The sequence below is a fragment of the Crinia signifera genome, chromosome 2, assembly GCF_055691185.1.
Source record: "Crinia signifera chromosome 2, ASM5569118v1, whole genome shotgun sequence".
NCBI lineage: Eukaryota > Metazoa > Chordata > Amphibia > Anura > Myobatrachidae > Crinia > Crinia signifera.
The window spans coordinates 102210568-102234705 of record NC_139218.1 but is presented as its reverse complement, the minus strand read 5'-3'; the positions used below and the strand labels follow the sequence as shown (position 1 = coordinate 102234705).

Below are 24138 nucleotides of genomic sequence, written 5' to 3'. Positions count from 1 at the left end.
ATGCAGGTCATGAAGCGATCGAATGAGTGATCGTATGTGCTTACACGCGTGAACAATTGCTCGTTCAACCGTAATGAGAGGCGATGGATGAGATGTGCAGCAATTCTCATCTGAGGGCCGACCTCACAACCTGTGGGAGTGTACATCGTGTGATCGTGTGCACACAATCCGTCTCACGACCAGTCGAGATTGTGGTCGATTGGGTCCAATACATTTCTGGTGTATGGGTAGCCTTTAGGCTCCGGTACAAGTTCATGGTCGCAGCACAGCTATTAAGCAGTTGGGGCCATCTATATAAGTAAATGAAGTGTTAAAACACAACTGAAACTGAATATTCTTAAATCCTTCATTCAGTAACATGTTAGTTTGCTCTAAACTTTCACAGCTGTTGTACTGTAGCTGCTTTGGCACAGATCATTCTTGCTTGAGCCAACTTATGTGATCATCATGTGGTTATGAGACAGTGCAGCAAATAGTAGCAAGTAAATATTTGCCGGGTATACACATTGCCTGTATATGGTTGACATTGTGGGCTACTTAGAAAAGAAGAAAGCACTACACTTTTGTTAAAAAAATCATCTTGTTTTACAATCTCATTAATAAACAACTGTAGTGGTAATGTTTGAGCACTGATGCATTTTATAAAAAAAAAAAAAAACATGTTCATTATGAAGGTGGTTGATTTTTTTTTTTTTTTTTTAATCTAATTGCTAGAATAGCTTTTATTTTCAGTCTCTAGAAGATAAATAGCACTAACTTGAGCAGATAGTATATACATGTAGCTACTGTATAGCTTGATATCAGCAGTTTAAAGTAGTCACTGGTGAGTTATTGTAATTTTGGTCACAGACTGAAATTAGGCATGCGAGAGAAACACTATTTTGTACACTCAAGCATATTGGTCGCATTCCAGGAAACGTTTTCTGAATACAGATGTCAACCATTTTACTGGTTATTTTCCCCTGAGTAGAAGAACAATATCTTCCTTTGTTGACAATGGGCCAGTCAGGGATACAAGGTTTGTGTCTAATGCGTTACTCTCCCTTTAATTTTGAAGCAGCTGTGTAGTCTGTTTAGTACATGTGAAATAGACTAATAAATAAGCTCCTGAATGTGATGTTTCTCTGGATTTATGAAGCAAAAAACTCCCGTACTGGTAAGTGGCCCTCGTTTTAAATAGCATTGATCAACTTAGGTACTCAGCTGGGACAAGGGAGTCATATTAATAATAGAAACTTACCCAGAGCATAATTACATACATTATTTATGTGCAGTTGAATAGAACAGAGTATGTCTCGCATGTATTTGCTGTATTGTTTTAATTTGTTTCATGTTAAGATTTATTTTTTGCTGTTTGTCTTTATTTGGGGTGTGTACAATTTTATGCCTTTTTTATATCATTTTAATTAAATTATATTTAGCCACATGTTGTATCATAAGGGCCCCAAAAAATAATTATTTCTGTAGTGTTTCTTGCTTGTTTTGAATACAACTGGAACCAGTCATACACCTACAGTATCTTAGGAGTTCATGCAGAATTGGTTGCAAATATTTTTCTTATTTTGATTAAGAGGTGGGATGATGTAGCTCCAAGTGCAGTAATGGTGTATAATAAAATATTATACTTAATGTAGAATAGAGGAAGCCACATATGTTAATTTTAGGCTTTTAGAAACATATAAAATGGAAGCATGCAAACCAAGGTCATTCAGTTGTAGTGGCAAACTCGCTGTATTCAATAAAGGGGTATTTTTTTAAATAATAATTTCGTTTTTCTTTAAAAAAAAAAAACTGCTCCTGTATTAAAGCACTTGACCCCTGCTTGCCCATGCCTCATGTGTATTATAAGTGTTAAAGGTGTCAATTATTGAACATCTACATGGGGTTTGGCTCTATATGTGAGGCTTGGATACTGCCATGGCTATTCATTAAATAGACACAGCACCTGTAAGTTCCTGGGGAGGGAGCATGAATCCACACACAAGATACTTGATCGGTTCAACGTTGACCAGTTATTTGTGTTCCGAATTGGGTCTCTGAACTCTGGGATTGGCTTATTTTTAAGAGGGATTATTTTTACACTTTGTTAGAAATAAAATTTCCACTGCATTGAATGTGCTGTTTTGCTCATTTCTCTGAATGTTTGCATTTTTAATAAGCTGTCATGCTGTGCCCCTTCGTTGTAAAATTTTATAGACTATGAATGAATAAATCGGATGAACGTAGGGGGAAAATGATCATACCGTAGTAGGATGCTTTTCTTTTGCTAGTGATGCCATTTAGAGACACTGAAATTGGTTCAGGTTGATAGATCTACAGTCTAGATAGATAGTTAATATGTCTGCTCCAAAATGGTGACAGGGTCACAAGGTTGATGGGGACGGCATGAAAATGGTAGACACATGACAAGGTCAATATGAAGTTTTAGTTTTTACTGTTTTTTTTCTTACTTTACCATCCATGTCGGCATAAAGGGAGAATTTAAAATAACAGAGCGCAGGTACACGTTACGATAATTGGGGGTCCATGTGGACAGTTGTCTCCATTCAAGAAAAAATATGATCCTCATGTCGACCTTTTGATGTATCTACCTTTTTCTAGTAGTTGTTTTGACCTTGTTGACTTTTCCCATGTCAACAGTTTGACCATGTTGACTCTGCATGTCGACCCATTGACTGTCTATCTAATAATCCACACCCACTGGAATTCCCTATGTACTATCTAGTAGCAATAACATCCATTTTTACAGATACAAGTGTGGAGCTTCTCACCATATCAATTATAGTTGCCGATCATATAGAGACATGGTTGAGTTCAACGTAAAGAAACAAGTAACTTGTTACTTTAACTTGTGGACCTGAATAAACCATTTGCAATACAACTATATATAGCCTACAAATGTTGGACAAACTTATTTTTTTTACTGCAATTTAGATTTGCTTCCAGCTCAGAGACCATTATTACCAAGTTACAGGTCATGCCCAGTGGCAAATGTAAGGTGAACAATGGCTACTTTAAAATGTAATTTTATTCACATTGCTGGAAAAAGCCCCAACTTTTATAGGTGCTATATTCTATACCTGTTTACTTATAATGTAGTCAGGATGCTGATATAAAAAATATAAACATCATAATCTAGTCATTTCTGAATTTCAGCTATGACCTGATCAAAATATTGACATTATGAATGTAGACATGTGGAAATTAGAGCTTGGCTTAGGGTGCAGTTTCGGTTAGGGTTATGCTGTGTACACATGGTGAGATTTTGTTTGCGTTTGACTATACAGTCAAAATTGAATTGAAATCAAATGGACAATTAACATTTTTCAGCCTTTGATGTTGATTCGATCCCGATGCACCCTCCCGCTTAGTGTAAATTGAACAGTGAAATAGACTGTGCAGGCAAGTCTATACAGTACAGATCTGTACTATATAGTCTAAATCAAATGTGTTTTGCTTGCATTTCGATTCGATCCCAATCGATGTAGGGATTGAATCGCAAGCAATGTCACACCTTGTGTATATGGCATCGGACTGTAACAATTCAAATAGGTACTGACTGTTTCCAATTATATATCTGTACCCATGACTTTGTAATGAGATATCAACAAGCACATATGTATATTATGTTCAAATGTGCTCACATTTTGCCATGGATCATTGCCTCAAGGCAAATTTATTTGCCCCTTTTTATATCCAGTAATTAAAACCTATTAATGCATTGTTCAAAATGACCCTCATTCTGTAACCTGTACAGAAGGCATACTCATCCATTGATAGTCGTATACAGGGGATAAAGTGATGGGGAACGGAGTTTCACCACATCTAATGGTAGTGTGAACTAAGTTCCACCTCTGCCACAGCCCTCAACCGTAATTCCAACAGAAAAGCCTGTCCCAGCAGCTGCTTCTGCTGCTACAGCATATATGATATGTCATTTAATATGAATCAAGGGCACTACATGCGGTGTAATGTGTATATGATTGTGCTACTGTGTGTTGTCATTTTTGGCGTTACTAATGTGTGACCACACCCCTTCCTTGTGGGACCAATATCCCTTTTATAAGAGGTATGGCACAAATACCCTGGCACTCTGTCTAATGAGGGGGGAGGGGTCGGTGTTAGGGGAGAGCCCTGGTCGTATAGTGCACTGTGATTGCCCAACAGTTTCCTGCTATACATTGCAGAGATACCCATATTGGTGGGAGTGCCATACTCTCCCTTTAAACTGGGATACTCATGAATTACGCAGGTTCTATGGCTAGCTAACCTAAAGCATGCATTTCACCTGTTTCTAATCAGTCACAGAACCTGTGTAATCAATGAGCTCCCCAGTTTAAAAGGATGGGATGGTAAGCCTATATACTGCCAACTATATCTTACAGAGAGCATCAGCCTGTGTTAAGTCTCATTTATGTTGCAGAGAAATAATCTTACCCTAGTATCCCTTTCACATAGCACCTCGGAACCCGGGTTATTGCTGTTTTGGTGACATATGGACCTGGGTCGAGTTGCGGTGTGAAAGCACCACATCGTATAACCCAGGGGGGCCACTATAAATTCGACATGGGTTATAAGAAGGGTTAAACATGGGGTTGCCCTCTGTCTAATGAGTGTAGTGGTGATTTATTTGTAACACACACACACATTTATTTATTTATTAACCGTTTCTTATATAGCGCACACATATAACGAAGTGCTTTACAGAGAATATTTGAACATTCACATCAGTCCCTGCCCCAGTGGAGCTTACAATCTATATTCCCTACCACATGTACACGCACACACAGATATTCTAGGGTTAATTTGTTAGGAGCCAATTAGCCTACCAGTATATATTTGGAATGTGGGAGGAAACCGGAGTACTCTGAGGAAACCCACGCAAGTACGGGGAGAATATACAAACTCCGCACAGTTAGAGCCATGGTGGGAATCGAACCTATGACCTCAGCGCTTTGGGGCAGTAATGCTAACCATTACACCATCCGTACTGCCCCGCACTTGCATTAATAACTAAAAATTAGTTAAAATTTGATATAGCGTAACAGTGCACAACAACCTAATGGCCATTTATGTGAACACTATGCACCTTAAGCCCTTTACACGCAAGGCAATATTTGCCAGTATCACTGACCAAATGGTCGCTGAGAAACCATATCGCCCGGGTTTTTGTTGTGTATAGGGCAATAAATCACAAGGCTCTCACGCACCAGGCCTAATGGTCGCTGGTCACAGGAGCATGCTCCTTCATGGTTAAAAGCCGCTGGTAAAAACGGTGGACTGAGCGATTTGGTCGCTCAGCAATATTAAGCCAAAATCGCTCAGCGACCAAATTGCACAGTGTGTACACACCTTTAGTGCTGTGAGGCACTAATGCAGGCATGTCCAACGTTGGCCCTCCAGATGTTTTGAAACTACACATCCCAGCATGCTTTGCAATAGTTTTAGCATTCTCTAATAGCAAAACTGTGGCAAAGCATGTTGGATGTGTAGTTTCACAACATCTGGAGGGCCAACGTTGGACATGCCTGCACTAATGCTAACCATTATGCCATATTTATGTATGTTATTTTATTCCATAAGAAATACCTACCTCTTATGGAGTGGTTAATCTATTTAGTGGGCAATTAGTGAATGTCTTGTAGTAGCGGGTTATATACTTGGAAGATTGGAAATATAAACCTTAATTTTTCGTATTCTATTTACTTTTGTTTAAATTACACCTGCTTTCACAGCTAACAAAATCACATCTAAATGAGGGCTTTGTCATTTGGAAGCGAGACATTTACTGCTTTCCTTTGTTCAAAAGGATGAACATAAATGGAAATGATTGCACCCAATTATACAGTGGTAATACAGCTAGAGAAGCTCATTTGGCACTTACTATTACACGTCTCATAAAATACATTTAAATAATGTGTATTTGTAGTGTGCGTTGCAAGATTCTAAGTATATGTTCTTTTAAAAGAAGTTTTTATTTTAGCAGTTTTCTAGAGTTAAATGATAGAACACAGATTTACAGGGTTGTAGTATATTGTGTAAACATATTTAGAAAAAACGTACCTGACTGTCTTTCAGTAATTTACTTGGCTGGTTTGGAGGATCTAGAAATCTGATTTCCAGCAGCATTGAGTATGCTTCACAGCAAACTCTCCTATATTTTGAATCTCTCTTTTATGCAGCTTAACTTTAACCCTTCCCTCTTGGGATGTTCAAGATGTCTTTTGACTCATATGTCAACTTTCGGCACACAGGCGTGTGCATTTTCGCTATTTTAACAATGCCAACATCATTATTGTTCTAATTTACAAACAGTACATCGCTGGGCCCCCTATCTCAGTTTGGCCTATGCACGGAAATATATTTTTAGTTTCACTGCTACGTTCAAGTACAAACAAGTGTATGCTAAATAGAGGGCTCCGCTATGTCCTTTTGAAATAATTGTTTGGCCCTGTTTTTCCATTGGACACTGCAGATAAGTCATGTTAAAAATAATTACCCATAAAACTTGACAAATTATATATTTTTAAGATGCACTAGGTCGTTTCAGAATCTCTTAAAGTTGTTAATTTTTTTTGCTGAAACTACATCTTTGGGGAGGGTTATATTCAATTAGTTCCTTTTTTATTCGGTTTATAGTTAAAATACTGAACTAATTTGATGCCCAACTAATCAATTGCTTCCTCTTTTGCTACTAATTAAAGGCTTTGTTGAAGCGATGGGTGAAAAATTAAGTTGACTGGTTACAGCAAAGAAACCAAGCTCTTCTATTATGAGGAAGGGGCAGAATTAAGATCACAGAGGGAACTGGAGAAGATAAATTAAGAATAATAAAAAAAATGTTTAAAGTCCATTTATGGGCAGTTGGAGAACACCAGTCTAGGATCAGATGTGAACCAAGTCCGTTAACTTTACTTATTACTCCCTACCTGGAGTCTTTCAGTGCAGGTACTCCAATTAGCAGCCGGGCAGCTAGTGAAGGTCCGCTGCTAAGCATGCGGCGGGAGTCTCTTGATGTCACCGTTGCTTCGTATCTGCCGCGTCTGAGTGCCATGTCTGGATTAGCGGTGTTAGTTCGTCCTGGTGTTCCTTTAGGCCAACTAATGCATTTCACATCTGCAGGATGCTTTTTCAAGGAACTTTGTTGTAACATGTCACCTTCATTCTTACTATATCTAAACTGAGCAGCTCCAAAACCAGCACAGTCATGTTTTAGGAATTATTCCTAAAAATTCTACGATGGGTGGAAAATGCCTTAAAGTGTAGAAAATAGATGCAAATTCGTCCAGAAAGTGGTGAAAACATGTGGCACTGTTGCTAACTCGCTGATCCAGGTTTTTTGGTACTGCGGAATTTATCACTTAGGTTAAAATTGAATAGAGCGATCCCCATTAGCTCTAGAACAACGGTTCCCAACCATTTTTCTCTCCCGTACCCGTTGATTAGGCTTTACATTTAGGAGTACCCCTTCCTCTCTTGAAATATCCACAGTAATTACAAATGGAGTGGAAGTGAGTGTTCTGCGTGCCCTTATTTTAAGGAGTAGTGCGCGGTCAGGAAATAGGTCCCTCTGTGTCTGGCCACTGGCTGTGTATTGACACGGGGTTCTCGCTAACGCCTGTAGGATTAATGCTGCTGCTTCATCTACCGTCAGCATGGTGTAGATGAATGTTAATGTCTGAGGGCAACACAGGTAGCTCCCAGTGGATTTCTGGTTGAGCAAAAACACGAGGAGATGCTAATGACACTGCAGACAGAACCGGAAGTGACGCAATGTGGTTAATTTCCATGGCAATATTACTTTCAAGTACCCCAAACCAGTCTGCATAGGCACCCGCTGCTCTAGAAAATGGAGATATGTGCAGATTTTTCAGCTTGGAGAAATATCGGCACTAACTGAATACACCCCTTAGTCACAACTTAATGTAACTAGAAAGTACAGGGAAACTGTGCTGGTTCATTTTGTACAGCACTTGTATATATGTGTGTGACTAAGGGCCTAATTCAGAACTGATGGCACAGCTGCAAATTCACAAGCTTGGCTATTATCGCTAGACTGTGCATGTGTACGGCCATACTACACATGCACAAGGCTGTCTTGCAATAAAATCCTGCATTTTTTTTATCGCCAGCCGTATGCAAGTTGATAGTCAGGAAACCATCGTTTATGGGTGGTAATTGGCTGTTTACTGGCAGTGTCATTGAAAACCCAGCTGTGCCTACGCAGTTTAGGGGAATGTCAGCTCCAGCCACAAATAGCCCGTTACTATCACAGCCACGAGTAAGTCCTGGGCTACGCACAGACTGTACACACAATGGTGAGGTGAGCGGCTTACAAATGGATTTGCAGCTAATTGCAGATGTGCAATATTTTCACAACCCGTGCTAAGCAATTCACATGTTTGCATGGGGTGGGATTTTACTCTGGCAGGGGCGGCGTATACCTGGTCGCAGGGCCCCAAAATTAACAGCCGTACCATTAGGTTTGGCCCTAGGTCTCTGGCTCCATATATAGGTTCAGTCACGCACATTGGCCCTTATACTGGTTCACTCGCAAAGTCAGATTCCTTATCAAATGGTCAAAACCATGTGAACTGCAGGTGGGCCAGATGTAACATGCAGAGAATTAGATTTGGGTAGGGTTTTACTTGAAACTGATATCTATATTGCAATGTAAAAATTAAGCAGTTAGTATTTTCCCTGCACAGAAACAAAATAACACCCAAATCTAATTCTCTCTGCACAAGTTACATCTGCCCCACCTGCAGTGCACATGGTTTTGTCCATTTGAGGGAATTTGACTTTGCGAGTGAACTAGAATAAGGGCCATTATACGACATCAATATAATCAGCACAGTCTTCTCATACATCTTAGTTGCATGGCACCAGTCAGGATATATTGTTATAGCAAGCATAAATACTTGTGGATCCTGCGGTTAATGTTAGTCTTTCCTTTTGTCACTTTTTAATTGCTGCATAGTGAAGGGGGGTACAGTGGGAGCCAATTAGAAGCCACAATCCCTGCAATTAGACGCATTAACACATTATTGCCAGTGTGTAGCATCTTGTGGGCATTCCTTGTGTTGTCTGACATGGTACACAGATTTCTGAAAGGATCTCATTTTAGTCCATTTGTTTGATCTTGAAATAAGTCTTAACCTTAAGTTGCCTTAGGATGCATATCAATGTTTAACTGGGGCCTAAAAATAAATGTCCTGTGATATGATAAATGATATACTGGCTGCATCATGAATCCCTTTCCAGCCTATTAATCAGGTAGCTGTACACCAAGTGTCTCAGCCATGAAGCTGTGCTGTAAGTGCTAATCACTGTTATATTGTTGCTCTTATTAAGTGAATATCATTTAAATGTACTGTTTTTATGCACCTCTTGTGCAATACTACGTTATAGTATTTTTAAGAAATGGCATTACATTTTAAAACACCATGTGAATAATTCTTTCAAAGTGACAAACAAAATTTGCTATGCAACTTTTAGATACTGATGGCTTATTTTAAACCTAGTTTTAGTTAATTAGATGTGTGACTAAATTTATAATTGTGTAATAATTGTGTAATGTTTTATAGTCAATGTGAAGTAAAAACCGATGTTTCTTGACGTTTGTTATTAAACATTTTCTTTTTGTTAGACTTAATACTTTTTTCACTTTTTATACCTTAAATTGCCCATTCCTTAGTGACCTAAGAACCCATGGCCTCATGTAATAACTAGAAAGAAGTCAAATACTACATTTTGTCCTATTCTAGTGAGCAAGGCTCGGCTGCTTTCTTTAGATTTGAACCTTGGGCTGCAAATCTCTCCCTATGTATTCGGAGTCACAGACCATCAAATGAATTTCCCAAAACACAGCCCTACCCCCACCCCCATGTGTAGCGCTGTGTAATCTGAGACTTAGCGCCACAATGGCTGTGGGGAGGTTGAGACCACTGATTACATCAGCATCTCTCCCTCCCATCGGCAGGGAGATGCCTGTGTTTTCTGTGGCACTCCCATTAAATGCCGGTGTGCTGCCCACAAACGGCTGTCAATCGGCCAGTGTATGGTCTGCAATCACAGGCCATCATTGGCTGTGATAACAAGTAGGGCTTGTGCATGCACACTATGGACAGTGCATCTGTGTGGTCCTCTAGGCTGTGAATTTGCAGCCCAGCGAACAGTGCTGAATTAGCACCTATGTGTGCACTAGTGTAGAAGAAATTCCATTGATGGCGAAAAACCATCATGCTTTCCCCCATCAATGGAAAAAGTATTCAACATTGGCATAGACTATAACTGATGGCCAATTGCAATCCCTACTTTGCCCTGAAGTTTTCACTCATCAGCAGCCAGACTGCCTGGCAAAGTAACACTATCACTCGTAGTGTTCCTTTTAGGAACTAGGGTGGGCAGGGCGCCACTGCACGGGGGCAGCGTAAGGGGGGTGGACTGGGCCCGCTGAAGTCGCTGTTTTGGATGGTCCCTGGCTGCCAATGTCACAAAAGGGGCATGACTGGGCCATGACAAAAGGGTAGGGCCCGCCGGCGTCAAGAAAAGGGGTGGGCCCGCTGCCGGTGTCACTGAAGGGGGCAGGCCCGGCCACCCCAAAGGCTCTACACTGCCGGGGAAGCGCTGGGCATTGCTATCTACAGCGGCGGGCGGGCTTCCCTGGTCACACCAGAGGGGTCGGAGGCAGGCTGTTTTATTGTGGTCCTGCCAGAGGGGCAGGGCCCATTTTGCCCTTTAAAAATGGTTTAGGCCGCAGCACCCCACTAAAACAGCCTAGCGGGAACACTACACTCGCTGCATATGCAATATAGTGTCAAATATCAGATGCTGTTAACAAACTGTGTGCAGTGGGTGATATATATGGTGTCATTTTTTGTTGTTGTTGTTACATGGGCTCCTGTATCTGGTATTTAGGATTTGTGTGTACTGGATTATATAGTATTGTGCTGCATATGTTTACAGTACAGGTATTTGAACTATGGAGAGCACTGATGTGCACACTGAGTGTTCATTACTTTGGCTCACTACTATCCATATGAAAAATATATCCAGTGCGGTTTTAGTTTATAAATGGTAATAGTGAAGCTGCGGATGCTTAATCTTGCATATCTACATTCCTTTAAGGCTGCCAAAGCTTAATTAGGGATTTTCATCACTTCCTCGAGACAGCTATTACAGCAGGAAACTTTCTCTTCTGCATCTGAAAATGCATTTTTCCTGGTGTTCTACTGTGCTATTAACCAAATGGTAGCAAGTTCTATATATTTTTTACCTGAAAGAGGCATCTTCTGAATAATTTAGATAAAACTTGTAACATACAGTTTAATGGATGATGTTTAAAAACTGAAAGGTGTCTGATTGTATTTTTTTATTTTAGCTTTATGACAAAATCAATACGAAGTCTTCACCGCAAATCAGGAATCCACCGAGTGATGCTGTACAGCGAGCCAAAGAGGTAATCCACTTTTTTTCCTTAGTGTTCTGCTTTCATCCACAATGATTGGTTCAGCTCTTGATTTATGTGTATTGAGAATGAGTAAATGCTGAGAATTTACCAGATGCAGGGAAAATATTATTCAAGGGAGAACTGTTCTCCTTAATGCTTAGGAAACCTGTCAAAATATTTCTTCTCCATAATGAGTAGCTCCATCATTTATCTGGAACTTAACTTCCTTTTGGTTGGATGCAAATATAAAATTTTAATTGTTTCTGAAAAGGTGCTTGGTAGTAATTTGCAATTTACAGATTTTCTCTCACAAATGACATTTACTTATTTTATTTCTCCATAACTAAAGCAGTCTTAACAAACAAAATGACTAATTAAGAAAAGCAGGCGCTTTCTGAAGTCAATCTAATTATCAACTTTGTAATTAAATAATGCCTTACTGGTACCCCGGTGATACAGGATTTGTAGGGGAAAGAGTAGTGGTTCTAGATGGCACAAAATTAGAAAAACATGTAAATGTAATTTCCTTTAAAAAAATTTTTTTTTAGATAACCTAAAGTAAGCTATACATTAAAGTAAACCAATCACTGTAATAATAACCTCCTTTTACATGAATCAGTAGTGACCATCTTACCAAAGTAAAGTAATATTTTTGGAGGGAAGTAATACAAAATGGAAAAAAATCTCTCCATTTAGTTTTAAAATAAGTTTCCGTAACTCACCCAGTGTTTCACATCACTCTCGGCAGCCTAGGAACTGCAGAGTAGCACAGGTAACTTTCTTTATAGGTTTTTTTTCTCTTCCTAATATTGTTGAAAACCTACATAAGCACAACAGAATTAGCAGCACTAGAATAACTGACCATTTTATTAAAGCTAATGGTCATCATTACATAGGCAGATTCACTCAACAATTAGTCTTTATTTGCAGGTGGTATTGTAGCTAAGGACTTTATTTTCAATATCATACACTTAAATATATTTGGGTATCATTTGTTCTATAATTATATACCAAAGACTCAGGCACAGTTATTCTCAGTACATATACTATTATCGTTTATTTATATGGTGCCACAAGGGTTCTGCAGTGCCTTACGATACATAGATGAGCAAAACAAGAAAATAGTGATTTACAATACAAATGCAAGACAGTTGCAGCAGAGGTCGCCGATGCAATTAGAACAGTGGCAGAGATATATTCTAAGAAAAGCACATGATGGGAGAGGGCCCGGACCTTTCTGTGCTTTACACTAGTGGTAACCTTTTTTGATGTTAAAAAAATACCACATTTACATCTGCGCCATGCCTTATTCATTGGATTTTGGCATTGAAAATTAGCCTTTTTTTTTTAATCAATATTTATGTTTACATGAGTTTAATGCATATACTTTTAATTATGTACTGTTAAAAGTCAAATTGGTTTCTAAACATACAGCATACTTTGCTTCTTTTTTTCTCTTTATTTACTTACATGTATTATGAATCACATTCCTCATTGCCTGCGTAACTTTTTGTAAAAATGTATGATGTATAAGATTAAAGTGGTATGAATACTTCATATTGTACACTAGGGCAGGGGTTCCCAATCTTTTTCGATTCACGGCACCCTAGAGAATCAGTATTTTTCTCACGGCTCCCCTAGGTCCAAAAAAAAATAATTTGATTGGGTTTATGTGCGATTCTTAGTGGCAGTTATGTGGTAAAGGGTAGGATTTGCTTCTGTTTGTACACATTCTATGATTGGCAGCCACCAGCACTGGTTTTGCTCATAAATAATTAACCATTAATTATTTGAGTTGGTCCTGGACCACCAAGCCGCGGCACCCCTGCATGTGTCCCGAGGCACCCCAGGGAGCCACGGCACACAGTTTGGGAACCACTGCACTAGGGTATTATTTAGGCATTTCTCTTGGAATTTTATTAAATTTAAAAAATATGTATTTTGTAGAATTGAATAGAAAAGAGCAGTTTTTAGATAAGTGATGTGATTGCTCCATCTCAGTGGAAGTACACTGAGTACTTGGCTCTGTCATGGCATTGAAACCTACATCTTATTATAACACTGAGCTCATAACAATGGCCATTGGTTCCTTCACTATTGTTTTATGGAATATTTAACCTTAATGCAGAATTTTTATTGCCAATATCAGGATCATCTTTTAGTTTACATTACTGTCTAGAGACCAGCCTCCCTCGGATTGCCATTTGGAATTTTGTACATCCTAATTAGAAAGTCCTGTTTGATAGGTGATTTAAATGTTTTGTTAATAAGCTCAGGAAGTTTGTTTCATCTTTTTTTTTTTTATAAGGCAGTTCTGTTTTCATACAAAACATACATGTTTTGTATGGTTTTTTTTGTTATGATTATCCTTGCTACATGTATGCTTTGTCCTCTTTGTTTTAGTATTGATAAATTGCATGGTTTGAACACTGAGCACAAAACAAAATCTTCACTCTTCCATGTATGTTGAAGAATAAGGCCAGTATTCAATTGAATTTTTTCTCAGAAAAAAACAATTCGCCCAATTCAATGGAGACAATTCACTTCAAATGAACAGCAAATGTCTGGCAATTTGCGGGGGTTTTCAATGGGGATTTTAGTGGAATTTGCCAAGCGTGTATTCAATGCTCAAATGGAGAACTGCTTTCTTTCTTGATGTTCACCATGATTCTCCATTTTGCCTTCAACATCTATTTTTGGTGAACTGTTATATCTACTTGTAGAACAAATGTTTTCGTTTTTTTATATTAAAAAAAATCAGTTTTCATTTTATTTGAAGGGTCTTGCTTATTTTTCCTTATTACAAGCACCTCTTTATTTTATTTTGTATCCCCCCCCCCCCCCTCCCTCACCGAACTGACAGCCAGCTGGGCAGGGGAGGGGTCGGGTAGGGATGAGGGGGCCGTCAGCTGACATTGGAAGGCAACATATGCAGTCATGACACTGCAGTGAAGGGGGCCGTGTAATTCAGGCAGGAGCCTAGCTGTCCTAGCGCGGTGATAGCAGATGTGAGCGCCGGGGCTGCTGGTGCCAGAGGTCTGCTACTGGACCCGTCCCGGTCCTCAGGCTGTGGGGGCTCCCCCGCTGGGACTCCGCTCCATCCCCAGCAGTGTAGCCGCAGCAGGGGTAGAGCGATGGGACTGTACTTCGCCGTAGGGGTTCAATTTTGCCAACAGGGGCAGCGAGCCCCTGACACATTGAATAGTGTGGGCTGACGGCGAATAGCGGGGTGACACCAATCCAAAACAGGATTCGCTGCCGTACGCTCGCCAGAGCATTGAATACCCCCTAAATTAGTCTATTCATGCTAAGGAAATAGTTATTAAATGTTATGGTGTGTTCACACGGGTACAATCAGCATGAGATTTTTACTATATAGTCAAAATCGCATGCATATCGCACAGGTTTTTTACCTTGCAATCCCGATGCGTGCTCCCGTGGCAGCACAAATCGAAACCCAGATAGACAGGGCAGCAATTACTATATAGTGCAAATTTAATGTATATAGCAAGAATTGTACGTAAATAGTACAGAGTTAGCAAAGATTGTATAGCACTCGAATCTTAAGTCAAATAGCAAGGGAATCTCACCATGTGTACACAGCATTACTGTATATATTTGGAAACAAAATACTAATACTAGGGAGAAATACAATTGGCAATGAAGGGATCAAATAGATGTTCCCATGGCGTTTAAACGCTGGCAATGGCAGGCTGATTTGCACCCCTTTTGCTCAAGAGTTAGCTACCCAATGTGATAGCTAACAGTTGAGTGAGTGTCTGCCACCGCAAAGTGTTACTAAAGTGTTGTGCTAATTTATTCAGGTGAATCGGTGTCCACATTTGTATCCATAACCACTCTCAATAATTTACTTTAATATCTTTGATAAGACTGCATGTTCAAAATGAACACTGAACATTTTTAAAGAATAGATTTCTTAAAGATCATGGCCTGTGATGTGTGAAACTGTAACTCTGCCTTTTTATACCCCTTTGACATTGCAAATGCCTGGCTGCACCCAGGATTTGGACACTGGTCCATCCCGGGAGTGACCCAGCATTTGCGAGGTGATGCTCCCTATCAGCGACCCGGCAATAAGCCAGGCTGCTGACATCACACGGGCAGAGTAGTTGCACATAATGGGGGGGGGGGGAGCCACTCTTGGAGCTGATTTTGCCTCCTCCCTAATAGTGTAAACGGGACCTTTTACACTGCACAGCTACCTAGGTTCGACCCAGGAAAAACCCTTCTTTTAACCCAGGTCAGTTGCAATTATTTAAACTTTTTTACATGCTTGAATATCTAAAATGTTTATTGTATAAAACCAGTGGTGTTCTGATCCTTTTAACAACGTAATTTTTCCTTTTCAGTGGCAATACAATGGCAGTCAGTGTGTATTAAATGTTACTTACTGATGTAACAACAAAATTGAGGTATTATGTGATTTTGCAGCCGCTGTTCACCTGACCTACATCCTTGTAGAAACTTTTAATTAATAATCAAACAACATGTTAAGCTATGTAACTGATCTTCGATTTTATTTCTAAGCATTTACTTTAAATAAAGAGAGCCCAAGACCTAAAAGGAAATATTTTGTGATAAAGTACACCTAATTAGGGAGAGTGGTTCTGTACCAGGAAGGAAATGCTGTTTCCTTTTTATTGATGATAGCACAGAACCTGAATAACTGTGTAAAGAATAATCCCGCTCTCCATAATCAGTAACTTTTCTAACCTTTGTCCTGCTACTCGTTGTAGGTTTTGGAAGAAATATCATGTTACCCTGAAAATAATGATGCAAAGGAGCTGAAGCGTATTCTAACACAACCTCATTTCATGGTAAGCAAGTCCTTTGAAAATATGGAAATTATTACATGATATGTAAATTCAAACACATGAGCCTGTAGTTTAACAATAGCATTGAAGCTTTAACAATCACATTAAAGCTTCAAATAAAATGTTTTATATTCATACTTTTATTACAAATGTTTTATCATAAATTTATTTTGCTTTAAGATTATTTTTTTTTTAAAGTACTTTAACACTAAACATTGTGATTCTGATTAGACTAGACTGTATGTGACTAGGTTGCATGACAATTGAATATAGAAGTGGGGATTTAATAACAACTGCTTTGATTTGATTGAAAATGACAATTTATTTGGTACAGTATCTATAGGCAACATTGTTTTTTGTGTTTTTTATTTGGGGGGGGGGGGTTACATCTCAACTGACTTGGTTCTTAAGCCATCAATCACAGCTGTGTAGATTGGAGGTCCAGCAAGCCTATCTTGCAAATAGCCAAATATATAGAAAATGTAGGTTACCAGACATTGCAAACTTTTAAGAAATTGAGATACTGTACAAGCTATCACATTGGTGTTTCAGGATCTGTGTAATAGTGCTTAGTGAGGGATTAAAAAAGGTTGAGCATGCATAATAGCCCTGCTTACAATCTTAGTTACAGCCTGCATAAGGATGGATGATAGACCATCCACCTGACCAGGACTCCAATTGGGAATGGTAAAATGTGTTGATGGTAGCGGAGCACGACTCCTGTCCCAAAGCATTGCAAGCAACACTAATTGGGGGTTCTGGTGCTGAGGTGTCTGCATTGACCCCCAAACAAGCATGAAATACTCGGGTCTATCTTTTCATGTTGTCGGCCTTATTCCATTGTCTACATGATGAGGTTTTTAGTTTGAGCTATACATTGTGTACTTAATATACCATACCCTTGTCTCTTTCTGACTTGTTAATTTCTATTTTGTAAAACATAAAGCTCAACATAATATATTGGCACTATGATAACAATAGTGTAAAAATGCAGTATACAAATTCTGTGGAAATGTGCATGCTTGCAGAATTCAGCAGTAAAGTAAAATGTGATTCTCGTGTTGCTGACCCTGTAATTTAAATGCTTTAGAATGATGAACATATACAGGTACAACACCAATTTTCCGGCATAATCGGTTCCAGCACTGAGCCGGATTACAGATTTTGCCGGATTTTCGGTGTTGTACCCTGAAGTCAGGGAGCCCCCCGCAGCTTGATTCCCCCTTCCCCAACCCCCGGCAGCTTGTATCATGCTAACAAGTATCCATAGCATATCTCAGGCTCACCTCATCAGCGCGGCGCCGCCCCTCCCCGCAGCGTGAGTATCCCCTTCCGCACTCCAATACACTCCCACTTCCCTTCTAAGCCCTTCTGCTGCTTCTGCTGCCGTCCAAAGCCCTCCTACAATTTATTCTACAGTTAAAACACATTAAATCCTACCTTCCCCCTGGCACCCGATGTGTCCGGATTAAAAGAGGTTCCGGACCATCGGTTTCCGGAAAATCGGGGTTGTACCTTTTATCTCCGAGGCTGGGGGGATTCTCTCCACAAGTCATCTAGTTAAAAGTGGTTCTGCAAACCTGGTCACTTCTAATGATTAGCTGCTGGATCTGCAAAACCACCTGAGGCTGAAAACACCCATGTGCCTTCCATCAACTCCATGAACTTCACCCGCAACTTAACCCGTAACAGTAACCCCAGCCCTGCTCCCACGGATCACTTGCTGTCAGGCGAACCCCCCGGGCAGGGCACAGGAGCCCGTCCATGGTCAGGGCTCCTGGGCTTCTCAATAGTAACATCCCACTGAAGACCACACATTACCCCTGATGAAGGCCTAACGGACGAAACGCGTTGAGTTTTTCAGTATCTTTTTTTCACGTTACATATGAACGTGGATGTTACAACTTTGAAGAATTACTTATAAACTTGATAAAAAATAACATAATTTTGATTGTATTCTAATAAAACCATTGCTTTTATTGTTTAAATTGTACTGTATGTGTCATGTAGGACCACTGATGAGAATTCATGCACACTTCTATATCTTTATATATCTAGCATTGCCTGTCCTTCTCTGTGAGGCACACCCTGGTCACATACTGTATAGATGGTTTTAATTTGGTGTAATTTACTGTTCCCCTTGCATTTACTATAAATTCCTTTACAACTTTTCTTCCTGGCTTCCTCTCTTCAGACATTCCCGGCATTAACTTAGGTTACTTAAACATCCCAACCAATATCCCTACAAAATATTCTACCTCTAAACCGCCTTATCGCATAGTCTTTCCCAATGGACCCAGGGCTGGTGTAAGGCTTCTTAGAACCCTAGGCAAAACTTTAACCTACCGCCCCCCTATACTGCCACCAATACCCACTTTCTAACCCCTTAAGGCATACTTGCCTAACATTCCAGATTGGCAGGTAGGTTCCCAAAAATCAGGTGGTCCTCCTAAAGGTGGGCAAGTATCCTGCTTTCCCTGTTGGCCTCCCTTTGCCACCCACAACAGTGTACAAGGAGGAGGGGGCAGCAAAGTAGGGAAGTATGCCTCAATGGAAAATATGGAGGTGAGGTGAGCAGTGGTAGCCAACCCTAGCCCTCGAGAGCTACCAACAGTTCACATTTTCCAGACAACCTAGCTGCTGCACAGCTGCACTCATTAATCACTGACACATTTTAAAAGATCCACAGATGGAGCTAATTAGCTCACTTGTGATTCTGTGAGGAGACCTGCAAAACATGCACTGTTGGTAGCTCTCGAGGACTAGGGTTGGCTACCCCAGTCTTAGAGGTTCTACAACAGCCACCTACATTAAGTACAACAAGGATCCTCATAGACATCCATGATTTTTTGGAAGGCAGACTTGGTGGCGCCCCCCAGATCCCAACGCCCTAGGCAGCTGCCTAATGGTAGAGCGGGCCCTGAATGGACCACCTCACCCTCTTATAAGAGTGGGCACTAACTTTATCTAGTCTTCAATCACTGTTGTGATATTTCTGATTACTAGAACTTCTGATTACTACATCTCTCTGACAATCTCCTGCTCTATTTTAACTGATCCCTCTCCACCTCTGACTTCTAAGGCTACCATCACAAAGTGTAGCAATGAGGCTATTGACTCCCTTTTAGATTAACTTCCGTTTTCTCTCTCCCCTCAAGAGAGTTTTTTTTGGTACTTATGTAATATCTGGGCTCCCGTTTTTCTTATGAGAATGCGTCCCCTCGCTGCGCTCGCCACGCTTCGGGCACGGTGGCTCGCTGCGCTCGCCACACTATATAAAATCATCTCCATGCGTATTTGGATAGTAGGGGTATGACAAAATGGGGTTCATTTAACATGGGAGCCCAGATAATACATAAGTACCTTTTTTTTTTACAATCCCTCCCTTCTGCTCTTCTCTGTGTTGCTTCAGCAACTACGATTTCTCCTCACAGGTCAACACCCCCAACCCTGGCAAATATGTTCACATACTAAAAAGCGACCGTGGAGCCAATAGTGCTTGAATGTGGACATCATTTCAAATTGTATGCTCTCATCATACAGTGGCTTCCTCTGTAAACAGTCATATTTCTAGAACCTCATCTCCTCCCAGTCTTCAAACCCCCTGAGGGTTTTTTGTCACTGCAACTCCCTCCTCACTCTTTGCCCTTGACTTTGCCACCTACTTCACATTCAAATTTGACTCCATACATCAGGACATTACATCCCACCAACCTGGCCCCTTCTTTCTCTGACCACCTATCCCCATCCAGGCCCCTCCGTCCCCTGACCACCACTCACCATCCTTTTTTAACAGCTCTGACTTTTTTCTCCTTTTATTTGATGAAAAAGTCATGACCTTCATCCACCAAAAAAAAACACACCCCACACCTCCCCGTCTGACCTTTTTTTCTCCTGCTACCTTTGTTCTGCCTCTTCCAATCTTGCCCACCTCCTCAATCATTCCCTCTCATCAGGCACTGTCCCCTCTGATTTTGAAGCATTCGATTGCCTCCCTTTTGTAAAACCTACCCTTGATTCTGGACTTCCTTGCTTGCAAATCTAAGGGCCACTACTCTCTGCCTTGACCTCTCCTGTTTTTGTGGACTACCCTCTCATCCTGCAGATCTTTCACTCCTTGGTTTGCAAGTTATTGCCCCTTCCTGGCTGTCCTTATAAATCTCTAACCATTATTGTCCCCTCTCATGGCTCCACTTCCACTAACAAATGGTTATCTGCCATCACATTCTATGGGGGTATTCAATCTGGGATTCTGAATGTGGGAATGTCCCAACAGTCAGAATCCCGTCCATTTTCGCCATCTTCCAACAGTAACTAGACAGTCTGTATTCAATATTCCGACTGTTGGAAAGTCTGTGGATAAAAACATCCATGGGTTCAACAATCTGTGGATAAAAATATCCATGGATTCAACAATCCACAGCCGTTACGACAAAACAGTTTAGTCTATTTTCTATGCGGTGAGAAACAGCGGCATTGAATAGGCGATATTTCCCCCTGTGGGAAATATCGGCATAGATTGAATATGCCCTGTGTTTCTATTTAATGCATAAATAGAAATAACACTGCTAAAGCTTTTTCTATAGTAATAACAACAAAAAAATGCATAATATTTAATTTGGTGTAAAGCACACTGTAAATTCGTTATAAATTAAAAGTGTCACTAAATACAGCAGCCTTATTTAAACTTTGTTTTACACTACTAAAACATGAATACGCATTAAAAGAAATTGGATAAATCATTTCCTCTACCTCCCCATGGCAGCTGCACTATGGGTTCTTCCCCTCATTAGGTAGTTCTGGAAAGGAAAAAAAGACACAACACTGCCCCTATATAAGGACCGCCCCTACAGAGGCTCAGTGTCTTTTTTTCCTTTCCAGGTAGAGGAGGCTTACCCCACAATGCTGCTACCTTCCCCGCTGCCTAGTGCAGTTGGGGTTTAGGCAAAGAAGGCTACCCGCTACCCAGTGTAGTTGGGACCCCTGTCTGGTGAACCCCCCTCCGCTGAATGTGGCTGGGGGTTATGAGGTGACTCCCCGGAAAAATTACCTGCCGCACGTCCGGAACACAGGAGAGTGACAGCGGGGCTCGCGCGCCATGCTGCGCAGCGTCTCTCCCCCACATGGAGCACGGGTACAGGAAACGCCGGGGGCGACGTCAGACGCGGCGTCTGGCGTCAATAGTGCATGAGGACGCGCGGGCGCATGCGGCGGTATTATGGGGAATGTGACATCACCAGGAGGCGCAGGGCGCGTCTCTATGACAAGCAACGCCAGGGCTTAAAATGGCGCCGCAGGCAGCTAAAAAACGCTGACGATACTCACCAAGCCAGACTGACACCGGGTAAAGGCTCCAAGGTTAGCTTGCTAACGGAGCACTATAATGCAATGCTATCAGGCATATTCTGATTACCTTATTTTGTGCTACAGTGATTGCAGTTATGGAGGAGGATAAAAAGCAGCAAGGAAAATCGGGGTAAGCCTAAAGGAAAATGAAAGGAATGCATGTGGGAAGGACAGCCATTAAGTAGAGATTATGTGTTACAGGTCAGAATCAAGCAAGGATAAATTGGAGTGTAAACAGAAGCATAAAAAATTACATACATCCAAGTGCTCGGTGTGTGATACGGCCCTGCCGGAGAAATGCAAGGGCATGGTGTGTGATAGCTGCAAGAAAGCACCCATAATGAGGCCAGAACAGATGGCGGATCTAGTAGCCATGTTAAAAACCTCCTTAGCAGACACCTTTGTGACAAAGGAAGATCTGAAGAAGGGGTCGCACAAAAGACCCAGGGAACCACCTTCCGAGGACTCTGACCCAGGGGAAGGGCCCGCCGCTGATCCACAGGAGGAAGTGGAAGAAGGGGAGGTGACACAGGAGAAAGCGGAGCCGGATTTTAATCCAGATCTCCTTAACAACTTACTTACCCTAATAAACAAGTCACTCAGTATTGAGGACCCACAAGAGGAAGGGAGGTTACAAGACCTTCTCTTTAAGGATAAAAAGAGAAAGCCCAAGTCTTTTCCACTATCCAAACCACTACAAGACATAGTGGAGGAGGAATGGAATAATCCAGATAAGAAGATAGCGGTACCGATTAGGGTTAACAAAATGTACCCATTTGATTCGGAGCAAGTGAAGAAATGGGAAACGGCTCCCAAAGTAGATTCAGCCATTGCCAGACTGGCAAGGAAAACTACCCTACCACTTGAAGACGCCAATGCGTTTAAAGACGCAATGGAAAGGAAGATGGAGATGAGCCTGCGTAAGCAGCACATTACGTCAGGGGCCTCCATTAAATCATCTTCGGCGATAGCAGTGACCTCAAGAGTACTGAGATCCTGGTGTCAGGACTTAGAGTCTGACTTATTGGATGGAGTGAAGAGGTCAGAACTCCTTAAAATAATACAGAATGTTCAAATCGCCGTCGAGTTTATATGTGACGCGTCACTGGACGCGGTCAGACTGGCAGCTAGGTCAAACGCAAATGCTGCAGTAACCAGGAGAGCTCTATGGCTCAAGTCATGGTCGGCGGACGCCCAGTCCAAAAATAAACTGGTTTCACTCCCGTTTCAAGGGGATTACCTATTCGGCAAAGACTTGGACGACATCATATCAAAGACGACAGGAGGAAAATCTACATGGCTTCCTCAAGACAGAGGGTTTAAGAAACCCCCAAACAGATCGCAAAGACCCCAGCTCCAAGACTTCAAGGAGGCAAGACAATACAGGCCGGGCAGAGGGTACAGGAGACCCTGGTCCAGCGGGCGGAGCTCCTTTCGTGGCCAAAGGGGCAGAGATGGACGGTTTGGATACAGACAAACCCAATGACGCCAAGCAGAAGGTAGGGGGCAGACTAAAAAAATTCCACTCAGTCTGGGCCCAGTCTACCAAAGACAAGTGGGTGATGGAAGCAGTATCATCAGGATACAAAATAGAATTGTTACAAGACCCTGGAGTATGGCTAGAAGAATCACCCATACCAAAAGACAGGGAAGAAAGGCGGGCGCTGGAGCAGAGCCTAAAAAACATGATAGCACAAGGAGTGGTGGTGGAGGTCCCAAAGGGACAAGAGATGACGGGCTGGCAATCAAGGTTTTTTGTGGTCAAGAAACAATCGGGAGGATTCAGGACCATTCTAGATCTGAGAAGGCTGAATGCGTACGTGGTAGCAAGAAAATTCAAGATGGAGTCTCTCAGGTCGATACTCCCGGATATAAAGAAAAACGCATTCTTGGCCACAATAGACCTCAGGGATGCCTACCTTCACATACCCGTCTACTCAGAACACCAAAAATTCTTAAGATTCCGCATATCAGGCGTAACCTACCAGTTCACAGCTCTGCCATTCGGCCTGTCAACATCCCCAAGGACATTCACCAAGATCCTGGTGGTGCTGGTAGCAAAGCTAAGAGAAGAAGGCATCACAGTATGGGCGTACTTGGACGACCTCTTAGTAATGGCTCGATCAGAGGATCAAGCAATAAGCCACACTCACAGAGTAATGCAATTTCTACAAGAACATGGCTGGATCATAAATCTGGACAAAAGCCAGCTTCAGCCCGCGACAACGGTGAAATATCTGGGGGTTGTCATAGACTCAAGAGCAATGAAGGCTATGTTGACGCAGGAAAGAATAACCAAGATAAAGCAGGAAATAGGCTACTTCCTAGCAAGAAGAACAGTCAGCTCAGCAGACTGCTTAAGGCTACTGGGCCTAATGTCGGCGGCCTCAGATGCTGTAAACTGGGCAAGGTTCCACACAAGAGGCATACAAAACTGCTTTCTGTCTCAGTGGAACGGAGACAGCAAGAGGACCACACAAAGGATCATACTGTCAAGAGGTGCCA

At 41.4% G+C, this 24138-nt stretch overlaps 1 protein-coding gene across 13 annotated transcripts in view; it reads left to right on the top strand.

Moving 5' to 3' along the window:
• CASK (calcium/calmodulin dependent serine protein kinase) overlaps positions 1 to 24138 on the top strand; it is a 318758-nt gene that overhangs the window by 176887 nt on the left and 117733 nt on the right. For all 13 annotated transcript variants that reach the window (XM_083172661.1, XM_083172652.1, XM_083172659.1 and 10 more), the window contains 2 exons: positions 11384 to 11461; positions 16210 to 16290. In XM_083172661.1, the coding sequence (XP_083028787.1) occupies positions 11384 to 11461; positions 16210 to 16290 (159 nt within the window). The remainder of the gene's footprint in view (positions 1 to 11383; positions 11462 to 16209; positions 16291 to 24138) is intronic.